Below are 17144 nucleotides of genomic sequence, written 5' to 3' on the forward strand. Positions count from 1 at the left end.
CAGTTATCATTTTATGACCATTCCTTGACCTCTACAGATGAGTTTATTTAAAAAAAAATTTTTTTAAAGTAACAGAAAAGTTGGTATATTCGTGTAAAGTTCTTGAAGCTCATTGATTAGCCTTCTGATAGGCAGATTCTGTTAGTGAATTTGTCTTTCCTCATATTCCTGGTATTAGTAATTTGTATCCTCCCCAGCTCTTTGTCTTTTAGATGCGTCTATCTGGTATGAATCTACATTGTGTACAACCATAGAAATGAAATGATGTACCCTATTTGTGTACTCTGAATCAAAATGTAGTCTGTAAAAAATAAAAATATAATTTAAAAAATCGTCTGTTGCTTTCATCAGCTTTACTTTATTTTTGTTTCTTATTTCATTATTTCTTCTTTGAACCTCCTCCCCTTTTAATGTTTACTCCCTTTCCCCTGTGTTTACTATGGTAGTAGCTTGCTGACTGAGATCATGACCTTTCTTCAGATACTGGAATTTGTTGTTATAAATTTCTTCAAAGTATTTTAGTGGCATCCTACAGATTTTTGGCATGTTACATCTTCATTTTAGTAAAGTTCAGTATACTTTGTATTTTCTGCTTTGCTTTCTTTGGCTTGTGGGTTTTTAGAATTTTCAAATTGTCTTTCTGTTATAGTTTCTAATTTAATTACATTGTTAAATACATGCTTTTTATGACTTGAATCTTTACGTTCCAGTATGTGGCCTTTCTCTGTAAATGCTTTGTGTATATGTTAGAAGAACATGTTATCATGCTGTAGTTGGGTAGGGTATTCTGTAAATGTCAGTTAGGTCCACTTGATTGTTGTTTAAATCTTATGTGGTCTGTTTTGTAATTTATTCTCAGTTATTGAGAGGAGTATTGGAAAAAAAATTTCCGATAATTCTGAATTTTTCCTTACATTTTTATCTGGTTTTGTTTCAGATATTTCAAAGGTCTTAAGTGCATACATTTTTAGAGTCAGTATTTTATCTCTGTGAATGACCCCTTTTTCATTGCAAAACACCATAATCACTCCAAGTTTGTTTTTAAATTTATTGGCATGTTGTATCTTCCTTCCTTTTACTTTTAACCTTCTTATGCCTTTATATTTAAAATGTTATTTCTGTAGCTGGGGATGTGGCATTTACCTAGTATGTGTGAGAGACCCTGGGTTCAATTCAACATTGCACCACCACCAACAAAAAAACAGGTTTCTTGTAGGCAGAATATAATTAGGTTATGCTTTTGGGTCAATTGAGTAATTTTTTTAAATTAAAATGTTATGATTATACATAGTATTTGGGTTCATTTTGACAAAATCAATACTTGCAAGGAATTTGATTTCAGTCCCCATTTTTCACCCCGCTTTTGTCTCCTCCCTCCTCCACCTACTCTCTCCTAAATTTCTTTCTTCTACATATACATAAAGGTAAAATTCCCTTGGGAACTTTTATATATGAATATAACATGATTTTGTTAAATTCATTCCATTTTTCTTTCCCTTTCCCTTCCTTCCTCCCTCACTCTCATTCTTCTTCTCCACTGATCTGCCCTATATCTTTATGATACCCATTTTGCTCTCCAGCCACCTTCTTTCCCTTATTTTAATCTAGCTTTCACATATGAGAGAGAATATTCAACCCTTGATTTTCTGAGTCTGGCTTTCAGATGAGTGTTTTTTATGGTTCTTTTTTATCATCATTGTTGGTTTTTTGGCTATGAATCTTTGTTTTATTTTAGTGCCCAGTTTAGAGTTAATAATATATATTTTTAATTTACCAGTCTACTTTCAAGTGATAATAAACTTCTTGGTGGTATATTCTGTAAGACTTTGATAATAGTATACTTATTTCTCCCCCTCTTTTTTTCTATCGTAATATATATTTACCTACATAGCTACCCGTTTCTGATGATCTTCATGCCTTTGTCATCTATATTTTTATTTGTTGTCCCTTTTTTCCTGTTTGAAGGATTTAACACTTTATTTTGGTGTAGGTCTGTGACTTATGATCCCCTCCTCCCCAAGTTTTATGTCTGAAAAATCTTTATTTTGTCTTCAATTTTGGAAGATATTTTTGCTGGGTATAGCATTCTGTCACTAGTTTCAGTATTTCAAAGCTGTTGCTTTGGCAAGTTCCATTATAATGTACCCATTAAAAAGAAAAGAGTAACTTTGTGGTTATTTTCATCTGCATTGTTTTTGATAAGAAGGGTAATATCTTATTTGTCTTGTTACTAACATGTCTCTTTTCCTATAATTAGACAATTTTTCCCCCATCACTTTTTTTGGAGGAGTTCAACATTTCTTCTTAATGTTTCTTTTGTACTTATTAGTTGAACTTTTTGGCTCTTTGGTTTGTAATTTTCATCTAATGTGAAAAATTTTGGCCATAACATTACACATTTTTTTGGTCCTCCCCTCTCCTTACATGCATATTAAAATGCTTCTGCCCCACAGCTTAGGAAGGCTGTGGAGTTTATTATCCCCCCTCATCTTTTTTTCACTTGCTTTTATTTTTGAATAGTTTCCACTATGATGTCTTCAAGTTCTTTGATTTTTCTCTCTGCAGTGATGTAATCTAATCTCATCTAGTGCATTTTCTATCTTGGGCATTGTACTTTTTATTTGTAGTTTAATTTTGTTCATTCTTTATTCTTTGGGGACAGTATTGGGGATCAAACCCAGCCCATGATAGGCAAGTGCTCTACTACTGAGCTATATCCCCAACCATTTCCAAATTTCAAAGTGTTTTCCTGAGTTGTGTCCCTCTTGCCTCAGCCTCACAAGTGGCTGAATTACAGGTGTATACTATCTTACCTGCTTGTTTTTTATTTTGTGTCTTTGATGTCTACTTACATGTTCTACCTAGCTTCTCTTTCAATATACAGAATACAGTTACAGTAGCTATTTTAATATTCTTGTTCATATTCTAACTTTGTCAGTTTGGGATCCTTTTCTATTCATTGAATTTCTCATTTTGGGTTAGCTCTTCTTTTTTTTTTTTAATGCCTTTTAAGTTAAGTTTCAGTTCAATGCCATTAATCATGACTTAATGGATGCTGGATGTATTATAGTTAATATTCTGAACTTTGTTCTTTTAGGGAGTTTAATTTGGAAAGAGTTTTATTCTTTCAGGCTTATTTTATTTTTAACAATTTTGTTTCAGGTGTCATTTTTAAGCTTTATTTGGCAGAACCAGAGCAGTTTTTGTTCAGGGCTAACTTTATCCCACTACTGAAGCAACGTCATCCCTCATTTGCTTTTTTTTTTGGATATCAAGGATTGAACTCAGGGGCACTTCACCACTGAGGCACATTCCCATCTCTTTTTTGTGTTTTGTTTAGATATGCAGGTGTTACTGAGTTTCTTAGGGCCTTGCTAAGTTGCTGAGGTTGGCTTTAAACTCCTCCTGCCTCAGCCTCCTGAGCCACTGGGATTATAGGGGTGTGCCACCACTCTGGCCTCATTTACTTTTGAGTGGTGAGGTTTTTCTCTCCAATTGGTGGGAATAGGCACTATTCCCATCCCTCTATGAGCAGTGGTTTTTCCTCCTTAATCATTTTGAGTGGTTCTTTTTCTGACCTTTGGTAGTTTCTTATAAGCTCTGATCAGTTTTTAGCTAAAGACTTGAGAGGGGGAACCATCTTGCTGATCTTTGGAGTTCTTTGTACAGATCTTTTTTAGAGATGTGACCTGTAAACTTAGTTCCTTTGGTGCCTCCCCAGACTCCCAGCTTTATCTCACTGCTCTCTTTGGTTTCCCTGTCCTCCATTTTTTGTGGATAAACTCCTCTCAATTAGTAAACTGGAATAGTTGTAGAGCTCCCTTAGTTTATCATTTCCCTTTATTGCTCAGTGCCCAGTTCATTGAAAACCATTATGTATTTTGTCCATTTTCTTGTTGCTGTTTTAGGCAATTGGACAAATCTGATTCTTGTTATTCCATCTTGGTTAGAAACCAGGGTTTCTCCATGTAAAAATTTGAAGTAATTCCTTTCCTCAAGAAATATATAAAGGTGGTAGAAGTGGGAAATGAGTATCAAAATTGTGTATTGAAAATGTACCCAGCGAATCCCGTGTGATGACACTGGGATTCATTTCATAGCCTACAGAAGAATCAGATTGAAAGTTAAGGATCCCATCCTAGTACAGTATCCTTTAGTGAGAACAGTGTTGGGAAAGATGATTTTGGCCTTATCCTTTGAAGGTCGGCTTGTGTGTAATTGAACACATTTAGGCAGTGACTGTTGATCTTTTTCACAGGAAAAAAGAGGTTGGGTTTGCTTAATCTTTCCATGGACTTCAGGAACAGTCATAGACTTTGAGAATAACTGCCACTTCAGGTCATATTAATTTGATGGATCACTGTTACCATAGTGGAATACCTGTAGTAGTATGTTTTAAGAGTACACAGTGTCCTAGACTGAGAAGAAATTCTTAACTGAATTGCCAAGTGTTTTTTGTAATTATGTGACTTTGGAGAAATTGGCCCTGATACCTTTACAATGTCTTCTTTTCTACAGTGTGGCACCAGGTCTGATATTTTTATTATTTGCTTAATGAGGTCTCAACAGTTGTATTAGGGGATTATTTTAAAATTGTGCATTTGACTTTTATTTGACTATTTGTATCATATAAGAAATAAGTGGAGGGGTTAGTGTTAGGGTTGGAGTTAGGGAGGGGGACAAGAATGGAGGAAGGAAGGACTGTATAGAGGGAAAAGAGGGGTGGGAGAGGTGGGGGGAAGGGAAAAAATAACAGAATGAATCAAACAACAATACCCTATGTAAATTTATGATTACACAAATGGTATGCCTTGACTCCATGTACAGAGAAACAACATGTATCCCATTTGTTTACAATAAAAAAAAGGTAAAAAAAAAAAGAAAGAAGTAGCTATTGTTATTTTAGTACAAAATGTCTTTACCGGGTCTTTATTCAGACAATTTAGTGCCTGACATATCAAATCTGCTTTATTATGAATCGATTAAGTAGTCAAGTATACAATCTGAAATGAGGAAGGTAATAGTCCCACTGTTTTTGCAGAGATGAGACCGGTTTAAAATAGTGACATTTAAACTTATTGTGGATGTTAAAGAGCTTTGTTTATCAGTTGGCACCGTATTATGAGATAAAAACTGGTATTTAAATATAACTGGTACCTGTAGGGGATTGCTTCCAGGATTCTTGTCAGATACCAAAATATGAGAATGCTCACATCCCTTACATAAATAGTATTTTATCAATTAAATGGTAATAGTATTTGCATTTAACCCGTGCATATTCTATTACGTACCTTAAATCTCTAGATTACTTATAATAGCTAATGTAGCACAAATGTTATATAAATAGTTGTTATACTGTATTGTTTAATGAATAATGATAAAAAGTCTGTCCATGTTTAGTACAGATCCAATTTTTTTCTCAAGTATTTTTGATGCTATTTTTGTTGTAATCGGCAATGATAATTTTAGCAATGATCGGTAGGTAAGCTATGTTAATAATACCTAGAGGGTTCTGTAACCATGGGATACAGAGAAAGTGCAGCTCAATGTCTTAACATTTGATGTACAGATAAATGGAAAAATGTATCAGTGGGTTCAGTGAGATTTCTCTCTAGATAAGCTTCATGGATAGTCAGAAATAATCAGAAGGTTGCTTAGTGGACCTGGAATCTGACAGGGAAGTCAACTGAATGCTTTCCAGTAGGAGTATGTCTACCCTAGCAGTTGACTCTTGGCCAAGGATTCCCATTTGTGTAACAGATGCCTGGCAAGTATTTGTTAGGTGATTAATAATCTGAGAGGTTTGGGGTAGGTGTTAATACTGGTACATTACTTCTTTACAATAGTTTAAGGAATAAATTGAGTTGTGTGAAATATTTTAGCGCAAGTTCGGTAAAGTAGGCTACTTTCCTGTATCTAGGTGTTTAAGTCAGCTTTTTTGCTGCTGTGACTAAAAGGACCCAACCAGAACAACTGCAGAGAAGGAAAAGTTTATTTGAGGGCACATGGTTTCAGAGAGTCCATAGAAGGTGGACTCCATTCCTTAGGGTTCCAGGTGAGGCAGAACAGCATGGCGGGGCTAGGAATATAGCTCAGTTGGTAGAGTGCCTGCCTCACAAGCACAAGGCCCTGGGTTCAATCCCTAGCACCACAAAAAAAAAAAAAAAAAACAGCATGGTGGTAGAGTCCCCCCCCCTCCGCCCCCCAGGCACCGGAGATTCGAACCGCGGCCCTTGCACATGCTGCACATGCTAGGGGAGCATTCTCCAGTATGAGGTATTTCTTCAGCTCCTAGCATGGTGGAAGAGTGTGGCAGAGGGAAGCAGCTCACGTGATTGTGAAGCAGAGAGAGAGAGGTCTCCATTTGCCAGATACAAATATATAACCCAAAGCCATACCCCCAGTTCCCACTTCCTCCAGCCACAACTGCCCGCTTCAGTTACCATTCAGGTAATCCCTATCAGGGGATTAAATCAATCACTGATTAGGTTAAGACTCAACCCAGTCACTTCTCCTCTGAACCTTCTTGCATTGTCTCACATGTGAGCTTTTGGAAGATACATCATATCCAAACCATAACACTAGGGGATGAACTCTTGCTTTTACTTAATTCTTATAGTACTGAGGATTGAACCCAGGATTTCATGCATGCTAGGTAACTTTACTCTTGTCACTGAGCTATATCCCTAGTCCTGTTTCTAGGGATTGTACAAAGAAGATTGTAATTGCTCCCTGAATATCAGTTCTGTATTAAGGCTACTGTGAGTATAAATTAATTAATGACATATACTGAACTTTGTAGTAGTAAATAAGGTAGGTTCATTGGAACTGTCATTAGAACTAGGTAGCATTTTAATGACTATTTAGAATATCAGTTAAACTTTGATGCATCTATCAAAAGAGATCTCCCAATCAGCAGGTGTTCATCATTGCTTTGGAAGAATTCAAATTCAATCAGTATTTTAGAACACCTTTTTTTTTTTAATACCAGGAATTGAACCCAGAGGCACTTAACTACTGAACCACATACGCAGCCCTTTCTTATTTTTTTTTTTTTTTTTTCCTATTTTGAGACAGGGTCTCCCTCAGTTGCTTAGAGGCTGGCTGTGAGCTTGCAATCCTCCTACCTCAGCCTCTTGAGCCACTGGGATTATAAGCATGCACACTATGCCTGGCTATCTTAGAACACTTTGGTATAATAGACACTTGGTAGAGGAAAGTCTACTAATACTAAAAATAGTTCACTGACATTTGTTTCTTTTCTTCCGTCAGTTCTTCAGTTATTGTGAAGCATAAGGCCTTTCAAACCACTGTAGATATGGACAAAGAAGAAAGGAAGACTATCAATCAGGGTCAAGAAGATGAAATGGTAACCAGCTTTCATAATTTACTTGTGAAGTATGAAGAAATAATCTCTTCAATTTATTATTCTAAGGAGTAGAAAAGTACAGTTATGAAACAAGTCTAAATCAGTGAGTTTCTCTCCTCCTCCTGTTCTTCAGTTGGGATTATGTAATATCTGTATTTGTTGGTTTTAGTGTAATTCCTTATTTATTTGTGAGCTGCTCAAACCCAGGGAAAAGAAGTATGCTTTTACATTTGGTGATTTAATATGTTGCATTAACTTATGCTTAAGTATAATTCCAAATGAAGATTTGTAATTTTGATTTTAAAGTTTAAAAATCAACTTCATAAAAACAAAACAAAACAAAACAAAAAAACACCAACTTTTAACTGAGTGTGGTGGTGCACATCTATAATCCCAGTGGCTTGGGAGGCTGAGACAGGGGATCAAGAGTTCAAGACCAACCTCAGCAATTTAGTGAGGCCCTGAGCAACTAAGTGAGACCCTGTCTCAAAATAAAAAATAAAAAGGGTGGGGATATGGCTCAGTGATTAAGTGCCCTTGGATTCAATTCCCAATACCAAACAAACAAACAAACAAACAAAACAAACAAACAAAAAATCCCCAAACCAAAACAAAATAACTTTTTAGGTTGGAGATACAACTCAGTTGTAGAGCATTTGCTTGCCCCTAGGTTCAATCCCCAGCACCACAAACAAAACAAAGCAGAAAAAAAAAGAACTTCTCAACTCTTTAGTGAGGTGGGAGTGGAAATATGCCAGATTAAGTATAAAATTTTCTGTTAAATTTAAATTTTAGATATTCAAGAAATAAACCTTTTAGTATTACGTGTACCCAAAATGTTGTATGGGGCAAGCAAAGTTGTTTGTTGCTTATTTGAAATTTTAAATGTAAATAGGTCCTCAACATTTTAATTTGCTGTACCTGGCAACCTGTGTGTGTGTGTGTGGTTTTACATTTTTTAGTTGTCAGTGAACCTTTATTTATTTATTTTATTTTTATGTGGTGCTAAGGATGGAACCAAGTGACCGACACATGCTGGGCAAGCACTCTACCACTGAGCTGCAACCTTAGCCCATGTATTTGTGTTTTGTTTTTTTTTTTTTTGCGGTGCTGGGGATTGAACCCAGGGCCTTGTGCTTTCGAGGCAGGCACTCTACCAACTGAGCTATATCCCCAGCCCCGTGTTTGTGTTTTAATGGTAATATTTAAAATAATTTGGGTCAGGACTCCAATTTATCCAGTCACAGTGATACTGGGACAGTTAGCAAATTAACTTGGGGAAAAATTAAAATCTACCTCATCTGAATGCACTGTGATATTCTGGATTATGTCCTGGAATAGAAATAAGATGTTAGTGGAAAAACTTGAAATTCTATCATTGAATTTAGTTAATTAGTAAGTAGCAGTGTTGATCTTTTGGTTTTGACAAATGTATCAAGATGTTAAATTAGGGGTAAGTTGATATAGGAACTCTCATTTTTGCAACTTTTCTGTAAATAAAAAACTATCTCACAACAAAGTGAATTCTGGACGAATTAATAAGACTTGTAAAAATTGTAAGAAAATATACTTAATATGAATATATTGTGTCAACTGGGAAGAACTTACTAAGCATCAGATATCAAGCCATAAATTATAAATATCAGCAATTTAACTTATGTAAAAGTAGTTAATTTTATCCATGAATTCGTCAGAAACAAAAAGATAAGTTATTGATTGAGAAAATATTTACAGTTTTTGGGCTGGGGAGATAGCTCAGCTGGTAGAGTGCTTGCCTTGCAAGCACAAGGCCCTGAGTTCAATCCCTAGTACCGCAAAGAAAAAAAAAGAGTGTACTATTTAAAAAAATATATTTACAGTTTTTGTAACAAAGACAATAGTATCCATCTTGGACAAAAAAAGAATTTTTGAATTTATTTGTATGCTGTATCATTTGATAATTAATCATGTGATCATTGTGTCCATATAGGAGATTTATGGTTATAATTTGAGTCGCTGGAAGCTTGCCATAGTTTCTTTAGGAGTGATTTGTACTGGTGGGTTTCTCCTCCTCCTCCTCTACTGGATGCCTGAGTGGCGGGTGAAAGCAACTTGTATCAGAGCTGCAGTTAAAGACTGTGAAGTGGTGCTGCTGAGGACTACTGTAAGTCCATGTATTCACTTGTAGCTGATTATTTGAGGAATAAAATAATGGTTTTGTATTTACTTTGTTCAAAACAATGTATTAATGGAACATTAGGGAGAAGTGCCAGAATATAATGAATTTTCAATATGGTATTTCTAAAGTGTTTATTTAAAGCGAATATTATTATAGTGATTAGAATTTAAAGGAATCTTGAAAATGATCAAGTTTTTCCCCTTCCTTTTATAGCTCTTGATGCCTCAAGAGATTAGATACTAGCCTGGCGCTTTAGTACTCTCTGGGCTATTGCTCATTTAGTAGGCCAGCTACCTATCTTCTGTGTGATGCTGCTTCATTTCAGGCTGTTTTGATTGTTTTTATCCTAATTTGAAGCATTTTATAAAAGGTTTTAGTTTCTAGTGTTCATGTAAAGATGGGTGACTAGATTAAGGAATTAGTTTAATCTTTCATGGAATGTGATCTTTCATGGAACTGTACTGGTGAAGTGTGTCTTAAAATTCATGAGCAATGAAATATACTTCATATTTGACTGGGTGCCGTGGTGCACGCCTGTAATCCCAGCAACTCTGGAGGCTGAGTCAGGAGGATCGGAAGTTCAAAGCCAACCTCAGCAATGGTGAGGCACTAAGCAACTCAATGAGACCCTGTCTCTGAATAAAATACAAAATAGGGTTGGGGATGTGGCTCAGTGGTTGAGTGCCCCTGAGTTCAATACCTGGTACGCACCTCCCCACCGCCCCTCAAAAAAGGAAAGAAATACAGTTCATGTTTGAATTTATTCATCTTCTTGTAGTTTAACATTTATTGAACAGGAATTATGTTCTTTGCTAGGTACCATGTTGCACACATATTCTAGCAACTTGGGAGGCTGAGGTGGGAGGATGACAAGATTGAGAGCAACCTCAGAAATTTAGTTTCAGAAACTTAGCAAGACCCTGTCTCAAAATAAAAAGGACTGGAGGTATAGCTCAGTAGTAAAACATCCCTGGATTCAATACCCAGTACCGATAAATAATAAGTAATGAAAGAAACGGACATGCATACAAAAAAGCCAGGGGATATTGCTCAATGGTAAAATAGCTCTGTGTTCAATCCCCATTATGGGTTGGGACTGTTTGGGTTGGGGAGGCGGGGGGAGAAATGATGCTTTCTCAATTAGAGGTGAGTAAATATGTACAGAATGGAAATTAAAAATACAGGCAGTCATATAATATACATAATTGTCTCTTTTTCCCTTTCTTCTAAGGATGAATTCAGAATGTGGTTTTGTGCAAAAATTCGCTTTCTTTCTCTGGAAAATCACCCATTTTCAAATCCAAAATCTATAACTGATAAGATTTCAAATGGTCATGCAGTTCATTTAACTGAGAATCCTGCTGAAGAATACAGGCATGAGATGAGTAAACATTCACAGACTCAGACACAACAGGTATTGTGCTCTAGTGTCTAAATTTCTTTACAAACTAAAATTGTGAGCATTTTAGGCTATCATACATAACTTATGAGATACATATTTTGGGTTTTCAGTTATTGCTTGAGATAAATGAAATTTATATGCATATAAAATAAAATACCTATCATTGAATGTAACAGTTTAGGTGTTCCTTTAAAAAACATTACATTACAGCAAACAATGATAAGCTCTGATGTAACATTTATGTATGTTCTACAGATTCGTTATTTCACTCACCATAGTGTAAAATATTTCTGGAATGATACCATACGCAATTTTGATTTCTTAAAGTAAGTATCTTTCTGTTTTTTTGGACTACATTATGAATATCCTGAAAATGTTCTAAGTAGAAACAAATTAATTCTAATGTTACCTAGAATTGAAGAGATTTTTATTGCGTGACTTTTATTCATTTGTTCATTAACAACTCCCCAGTAGCTTTTTTTCTTTCTTTTTTTTTTTTTTTTTTTTTAAACCCAGTGATTGAACCTAGGTCACTTAAATACTAAACCACATCCCCAGCCCTTTTATGTTTTATCTTGAGACAGGGTCTTGAAAAGTTGCTCAGGGCCTCACTGAGTTGCTGATGCTGGTTTTCAATGTGTGATGCTCCTGTCTCAGCCTTCTAAGCCACTGAGCTTACAGGCATGCACCTCCATGCCCCTAGTGTTTTTGAAAGCTTATTAACCGTTTTAAAAAAGTCCCACCTGTAAATTATACTTGGGTAAAATTTATATAGAAGTTAGAAGCAGTATGATATCAAAGCCTTCCCAAGTCTGAGGTCCTTTCATTTTCACCTCAAAATGATTTTTTTTTCAAGTATGACTGATAGCCTGTTTTAATAGATATGTTTGTGCATGTTGTGCTGGGAATTGAACCTAGGGCCTTGAACCTGCCAAGCAGTCATTCTACCACTGAGCAGCATCTCTAACCCACTAGGATTTAACTTAGAGGATCTGAATTGTTACTTTCTGATTTGTTGACAGTCCCATCCAGTTGTACTTGAGGACCAAAGTAATACACAGAAATAGAAATGTGATTTTATATTTGAATAAAGAATGGGATGTTGTCAAATGTGTCATCTTTGGGTAGGACAGATTGGAGTAATACTTTAAAATTTATTTTTGCCCAGGCTGGTCCCAATTTATTGAGCTCAAGTAAGTGGTCCTCCTGTCTTAACCTTCTGAGGACTGAAGTGGAGGAGGAACTGTAGGTATAGCTCAGTGGTAAAGCATTTGCCTAGCATGTGCAAGACCTTGGGTTTTATCTCTAGCATGTGAGTGAGCATATGTGCATGTATACTCTGATGCACCCATAATTTTTAAGAAAGCTGAGATGGATCAAAATTAAATATGTGTAAGATTCTCTTTCTGTAGCGTACTGTGACTATATCTTAGATAAAATAAGCATAAATAAGACATTTTGGGGAAAATTAAATGTCAGTTCGATCCCAGTTAAGATTTTTACAGATTTTAGACACTATCTATGGTTCATAAATTCTGTACTTCTAACATATGCATTACTAAGCTCAGGGAAGGATTTGAATTGATGCCCTTCTGAAGATGGTAGATTGTGAATAGGAGTCTTAGTTCAATGCTAAAATTGTAAAGGAGTAACTACATATAGAAAGTAAAAATAGTTTAATCTTCAGTTTGGAATTCTCAAGTTAGTTATGTTAACCTTAACTTTTATTAGTTTATCATTAACTCTTACAGCTTTTGCACAGCCTTAAAAGGATAATGGCATTATATAAATGAGTATTTAGGGCCATCGTATGTGATAAATTCATTGGGTAACTTTTATGCTTTAGACTTAGACCATTCATAATTATTTATCTTAAGAATTTGAAGGGTTGGGGTTGTCGCGCAGTGGTAGAGTGCTTGCCTAGCATGTGTGAGGCACTGGGTTTGATCCTCAGCACTGCATATAAATAAATAAAGGTCCACTGACAACTAAAAGAATATTTTAAAAAAGAATTTGAAATTTTAAAATTCTCATTTCTAAATTTATGCTAAACATTTCTAAGAAGATTATGAGGAAATTACACTTTTTAAATCAGCCATATAGAAAACTGAGACATTAAGAAATTTAGATATTTTAAACTTTGTTTATGTAAAAACTTTGGATTTATTTAGGGGGCTGGATGAAGGTGTTTCTTGTACGTCAATTTATGAAAAACATGGTGCAGGACTGACAAAAGAGATGCATGCCTACAGGTAATTTTTATCCAACTAAAGTTAGATCTGTTCTCAAAATTCTTAAACTTAAAAAATATATGGTATATGTATATATACACACATTTCATCCTTTACCTTATAGTACATATTAAGAGGTATTTAAATATTACAGACTAGTTGTTGAGAACTTAACTTACATTCCATTTGAGTAAAATTGTCTCTCAGTTTTAAGAATCATAAAAGTGTTAAAGGTGATGTTGAAATTGCTGTCTCCAAAGTTCCGTGTGTTTCATCTATCCTAAGATGCACATTTTCTCCCATTTTAATATCTCTACAATTGAGCCATGTCATGTAGCTGTTGGAATGTCATCCTTTGCTTGACAGAGATTTATCTTTCTTGATCATACATAAAATAGTAGTATTTTGTAAAATGATGACATCTTAGATTTTCTGAAATCTATTTTTATTGAGAATTTCAAACAAGCTCAGATTTACCACAATGAAAATTTGAAAATTGGGAGTCCTACTTTTTTGTTATTCTATTAAAGCATAAAAATATACATATTGCATATTTTATACTTATTTATAAAATACAAATATTGCTTATTTTAGATAAATGCCATTTTCAGATTTATATTAGAAATTTTATTGCATTTCATAGCATTTGCTTTCAGAGTTGGAACAAAAAAAAATCATTCAGACTAACACTTTATAAAAGGCAAACTTATTATATCATACAGAAAGTACTACAAGGAATTATCTGGAAGGATTTAACCAACATTTTAAAAATACTTTTTTCTTATAAGTCAAATGTACAGTGTTTTGAAATAAATACTCATAGTACAATATTCTTATTAGAAGAATAATACAGAATTCCTCAAGTTTAATCTCGTAAAACTTAATTATAATTCAAATTTTGTTAAGATCTATTGTCTTCAAGGATGGAGAAGAGATCCTTTTGTTTACTTGATTATTGACTAGTGGGATTATTATCAATTTATGTAAGATGTGAGACAGAGTGAAATGAAATGTGAAGAGTGTAGTCATCCAGGATTGACTTAATTTGATTAAAATATCGTAGGTAAATAATTTTTTTTGCATAGAGAATTTTAATTGTAGAAGCACATGTTTCAAAAACATAAATTTAAGAATAGGCTGTGGTTTGAATCTTATCTAATACAGTCTTTCCTAAATTATAGTTATTTCATAATACAGTATAATACTAATAATTGTATTTTTCTGTTACAGAAAATTGCTTTATGGTATAAATGAAATTACTGTGAAAGTGCCTTCTGTTTTTAAGCTTCTAATTAAAGAGGTAAGACTTCATACAACTAAACATTTGTGATCAGTAAATTTGTCTATTTGTAAAGTCATAATTAAGCAATAAAATGTACTTGGTTTTCTGTTTGCTAACTTTGCTTGCCATTTTACTTGGAAGGTTAAAGTAGAGAAAAAAATTGGCAGAGAAGAATTTTGGGTATGAATTTTTAAATTTTGTCTATTTCTGTTTTTATTGAATTTTTTTTAAACTTTCAAAAAGTTGTACATTTAAATCTTTTCCTGTGTTACAGATGTAACACCTTTCTTTTCTTCATTTTTAAGAAAAAATTATTTGTTTCCTTTACATGGTATTTCATGGTACACTATTGGAGACTAAGCATTGTACCAGAAATTTGAAAATCAGCACATGACATGATGCTTGACTTTCAGGAACTTGCACTATACTCTGTTAGTGGTTATTGTGGTGAGGGTTTGTTTGAGCCACAGAAGCATGAATAAAGGATAATGGACATGTCAAGGAAGGGAGTAGAGACTGACCAGCAGAGGAGGGCTTGCCTGCTCTATTTGTTCTGGCCTTTTGCTTTTGAAAGCATTTTCTCTGCTGTTCCTTTTTCTATAAAAAGAGTAAGTTCTTTCTAAATACCTCATATGACTTTGAGGTAAAGTGGAACTATATATATATATATATATATATATATATATATATATATATGAAAGTGCTTTGAGATGTATAGGAGCATCAGTGTTAAGACATCAGAGGGGTTATTAATGAACACAATTTGGGTAAATGAATTAATTTTATTTATTTTCAGGGCTGCTCCTTTATCTCATTTTTAATCAGAATTTAATCCTTTATTTCCTTTGAGGAATCAAAATAGTTTAACCCATTACTCCTATTTATTTTCCCTTTGGACTCTGACCTTTTGACGTAAGTAAATTGGTTCAGTTTGATTAAATTTTATGTCTTTTATTAGCCCTGAGCACATTAATTGTTGAAAACAAATGTATTTTTTTACTGAAGCAGAATGCAGAACAACTAAGTTGATTTATTATAGGTTTTTCTATGCAAATCATTTACATCAGGCTTATTTAGCCACATTCCAGTAATTTAAAGGTAAACAAGAATATATAGCCAGGCATGGTTGTATTCCATGCCTATAATCCCAGCAGCTCAGGAGGCTGAGGAAAGAGAATTGCAAGTTCAAGACCAGCCTGGACAACTTAGCAAGACCCTATCTGGAAATAAAAGAATAGAAACATATCTCTCATAAAGAGTCTCTGGGTTTAATTCCCAGTACAGGAAGAAAGAAAGAACATACTAATACACTGCTCTACTCTAAAGTAATACGTGTTGCCCTAGGGTATTAGAGGGTTTATCCTGTATCTTATTATGGTGGAAAATCTACATGGTTATGAACATGGCATTCAATTTACCTTTCAAAAAATCTTTATGGGGCTGGGTAAGATATAGCTCAACTGGTAAGGCCCTGGGTTCAATCCCTAGCACTGCAAAAAAAAAAAAAAAAAAAACTTTTTTTTGTTTTGTTTTTTTTTTTTAGGTTCTCAATCCATTTTACATTTTCCAGCTGTTCAGTGTTATACTGTGGAGCACTGATGAATACTATTATTATGCTCTAGCCATTGTGATTATGTCCATAGTATCAATTGTAAGCTCCCTATATTCCATTAGAAAGGTAAGTCAAAATTTATGGTTTTAGAACTGTATTTGCATTTTGTGATAACATGATAAGTGTGTGGGATACTGTTTGATACAAAATGAATACTCAGTTGTCATTATTTTAGTTGCATGGGTTTATATGCCCTTCTGCTTTTTTCAGGGGACGGAGAGGTAGATTCTTTTTAGAATCAGATTACCACTTGACTACTTAGAGGTCCTGGGGGATCTAGTTGCTTGTCACAGAGTGGAATACTGAAAGGCTGGTTCCACTATTTTCAAAACTGTTTCAGAGTGCTTTTTTGTTTGAGATAATACAGTGAATAATCCTTAAATCAATGATTGTTGGCATTTTATAAAGGTGGAGTAGTATGTATTTATTATATAAATGTACCTTATGTTTTAGCACTCTTTAGTGTCTTGAGTAGATTTATGTTGACTAGTTTAAAATTTCTTTTCTTCCTTCAGCAATATGTTATGTTGCATGACATGGTGGCAGCTCACAGTACTGTGAGAGTTTCAGTTTGTAGAGTAAATGAAGGTAAGTATTTCAGGTGACTGTTAAGAATTTTTTTAAATGCCCATTAAGTGCTGAAATGTAAAGTAAGTGCAAATTATACACATACATTAGTTTTTTAAAAGAACTAAAAATACATGTTTGGATTCCTGAGTTTGTATCCAATTCCTTCATTTATGTAAAATCTAAATTTCTACAGTAGAAAAAGGTAGCATAGCATAGGCACTACACTAGGCTCTAGGGATTTAAAAAGACAGATGTTACACAGTAATGATGGAGTGTGGTAAATGTGCCAGGTGCAGTGGTGCACACTTGTAATCCCAGTGACTCAGGAGGCTGAGGCAGGAGAATTATATGTTTGAGGACAGTCTGGGCAACTTAGTGAGAACTTGTCTCAAAATAAAAAGGGCTGGGAGTATATATCAATGGTAGAGTGCTTGCCTAGCATGTGTGAGGCCCTGGTTTTGACACACACACACACAAGTGCACACACATAGTGTGATAAATGCTATGATAGGGAGAGAAG

The 17144-nt window shown here is 34.5% G+C and overlaps 1 protein-coding gene across 12 annotated transcripts in view; it reads left to right on the forward strand.

Annotated features, from left to right (window-relative positions):
• The window catches only part of ATP13A3 (ATPase 13A3), an 85077-nt gene that overhangs the window by 23015 nt on the left and 44918 nt on the right, over positions 1–17144 (forward strand). For 7 of the 12 annotated variants that reach the window (XM_079156119.1, XM_079156122.1, XM_079156120.1 and 4 more), the window contains 8 exons: positions 7273–7369; positions 9339–9512; positions 10759–10941; positions 11185–11255; positions 13101–13181; positions 14391–14460; positions 15986–16120; positions 16570–16642. In XM_079156119.1, coding sequence (XP_079012245.1) covers positions 7319–7369; positions 9339–9512; positions 10759–10941; positions 11185–11255; positions 13101–13181; positions 14391–14460; positions 15986–16120; positions 16570–16642 — 838 coding nt within the window. In that variant the 5' untranslated portion in view covers positions 7273–7318. Of the gene's footprint in view, positions 1–7272; positions 7473–9338; positions 9513–10758; positions 10942–11184; positions 11256–13100; positions 13182–14390; positions 14461–15985; positions 16121–16569; positions 16643–17144 lie in introns of those variants that run through there. The other 5 variants (XM_079156121.1, XM_079156111.1, XM_079156112.1 and 2 more) reach the window with 5 other exon arrangements.

This window comes from Sciurus vulgaris (assembly GCF_902686455.1).
Source record: "Sciurus vulgaris genome assembly, chromosome: 10".
NCBI lineage: Eukaryota > Metazoa > Chordata > Mammalia > Rodentia > Sciuridae > Sciurus > Sciurus vulgaris.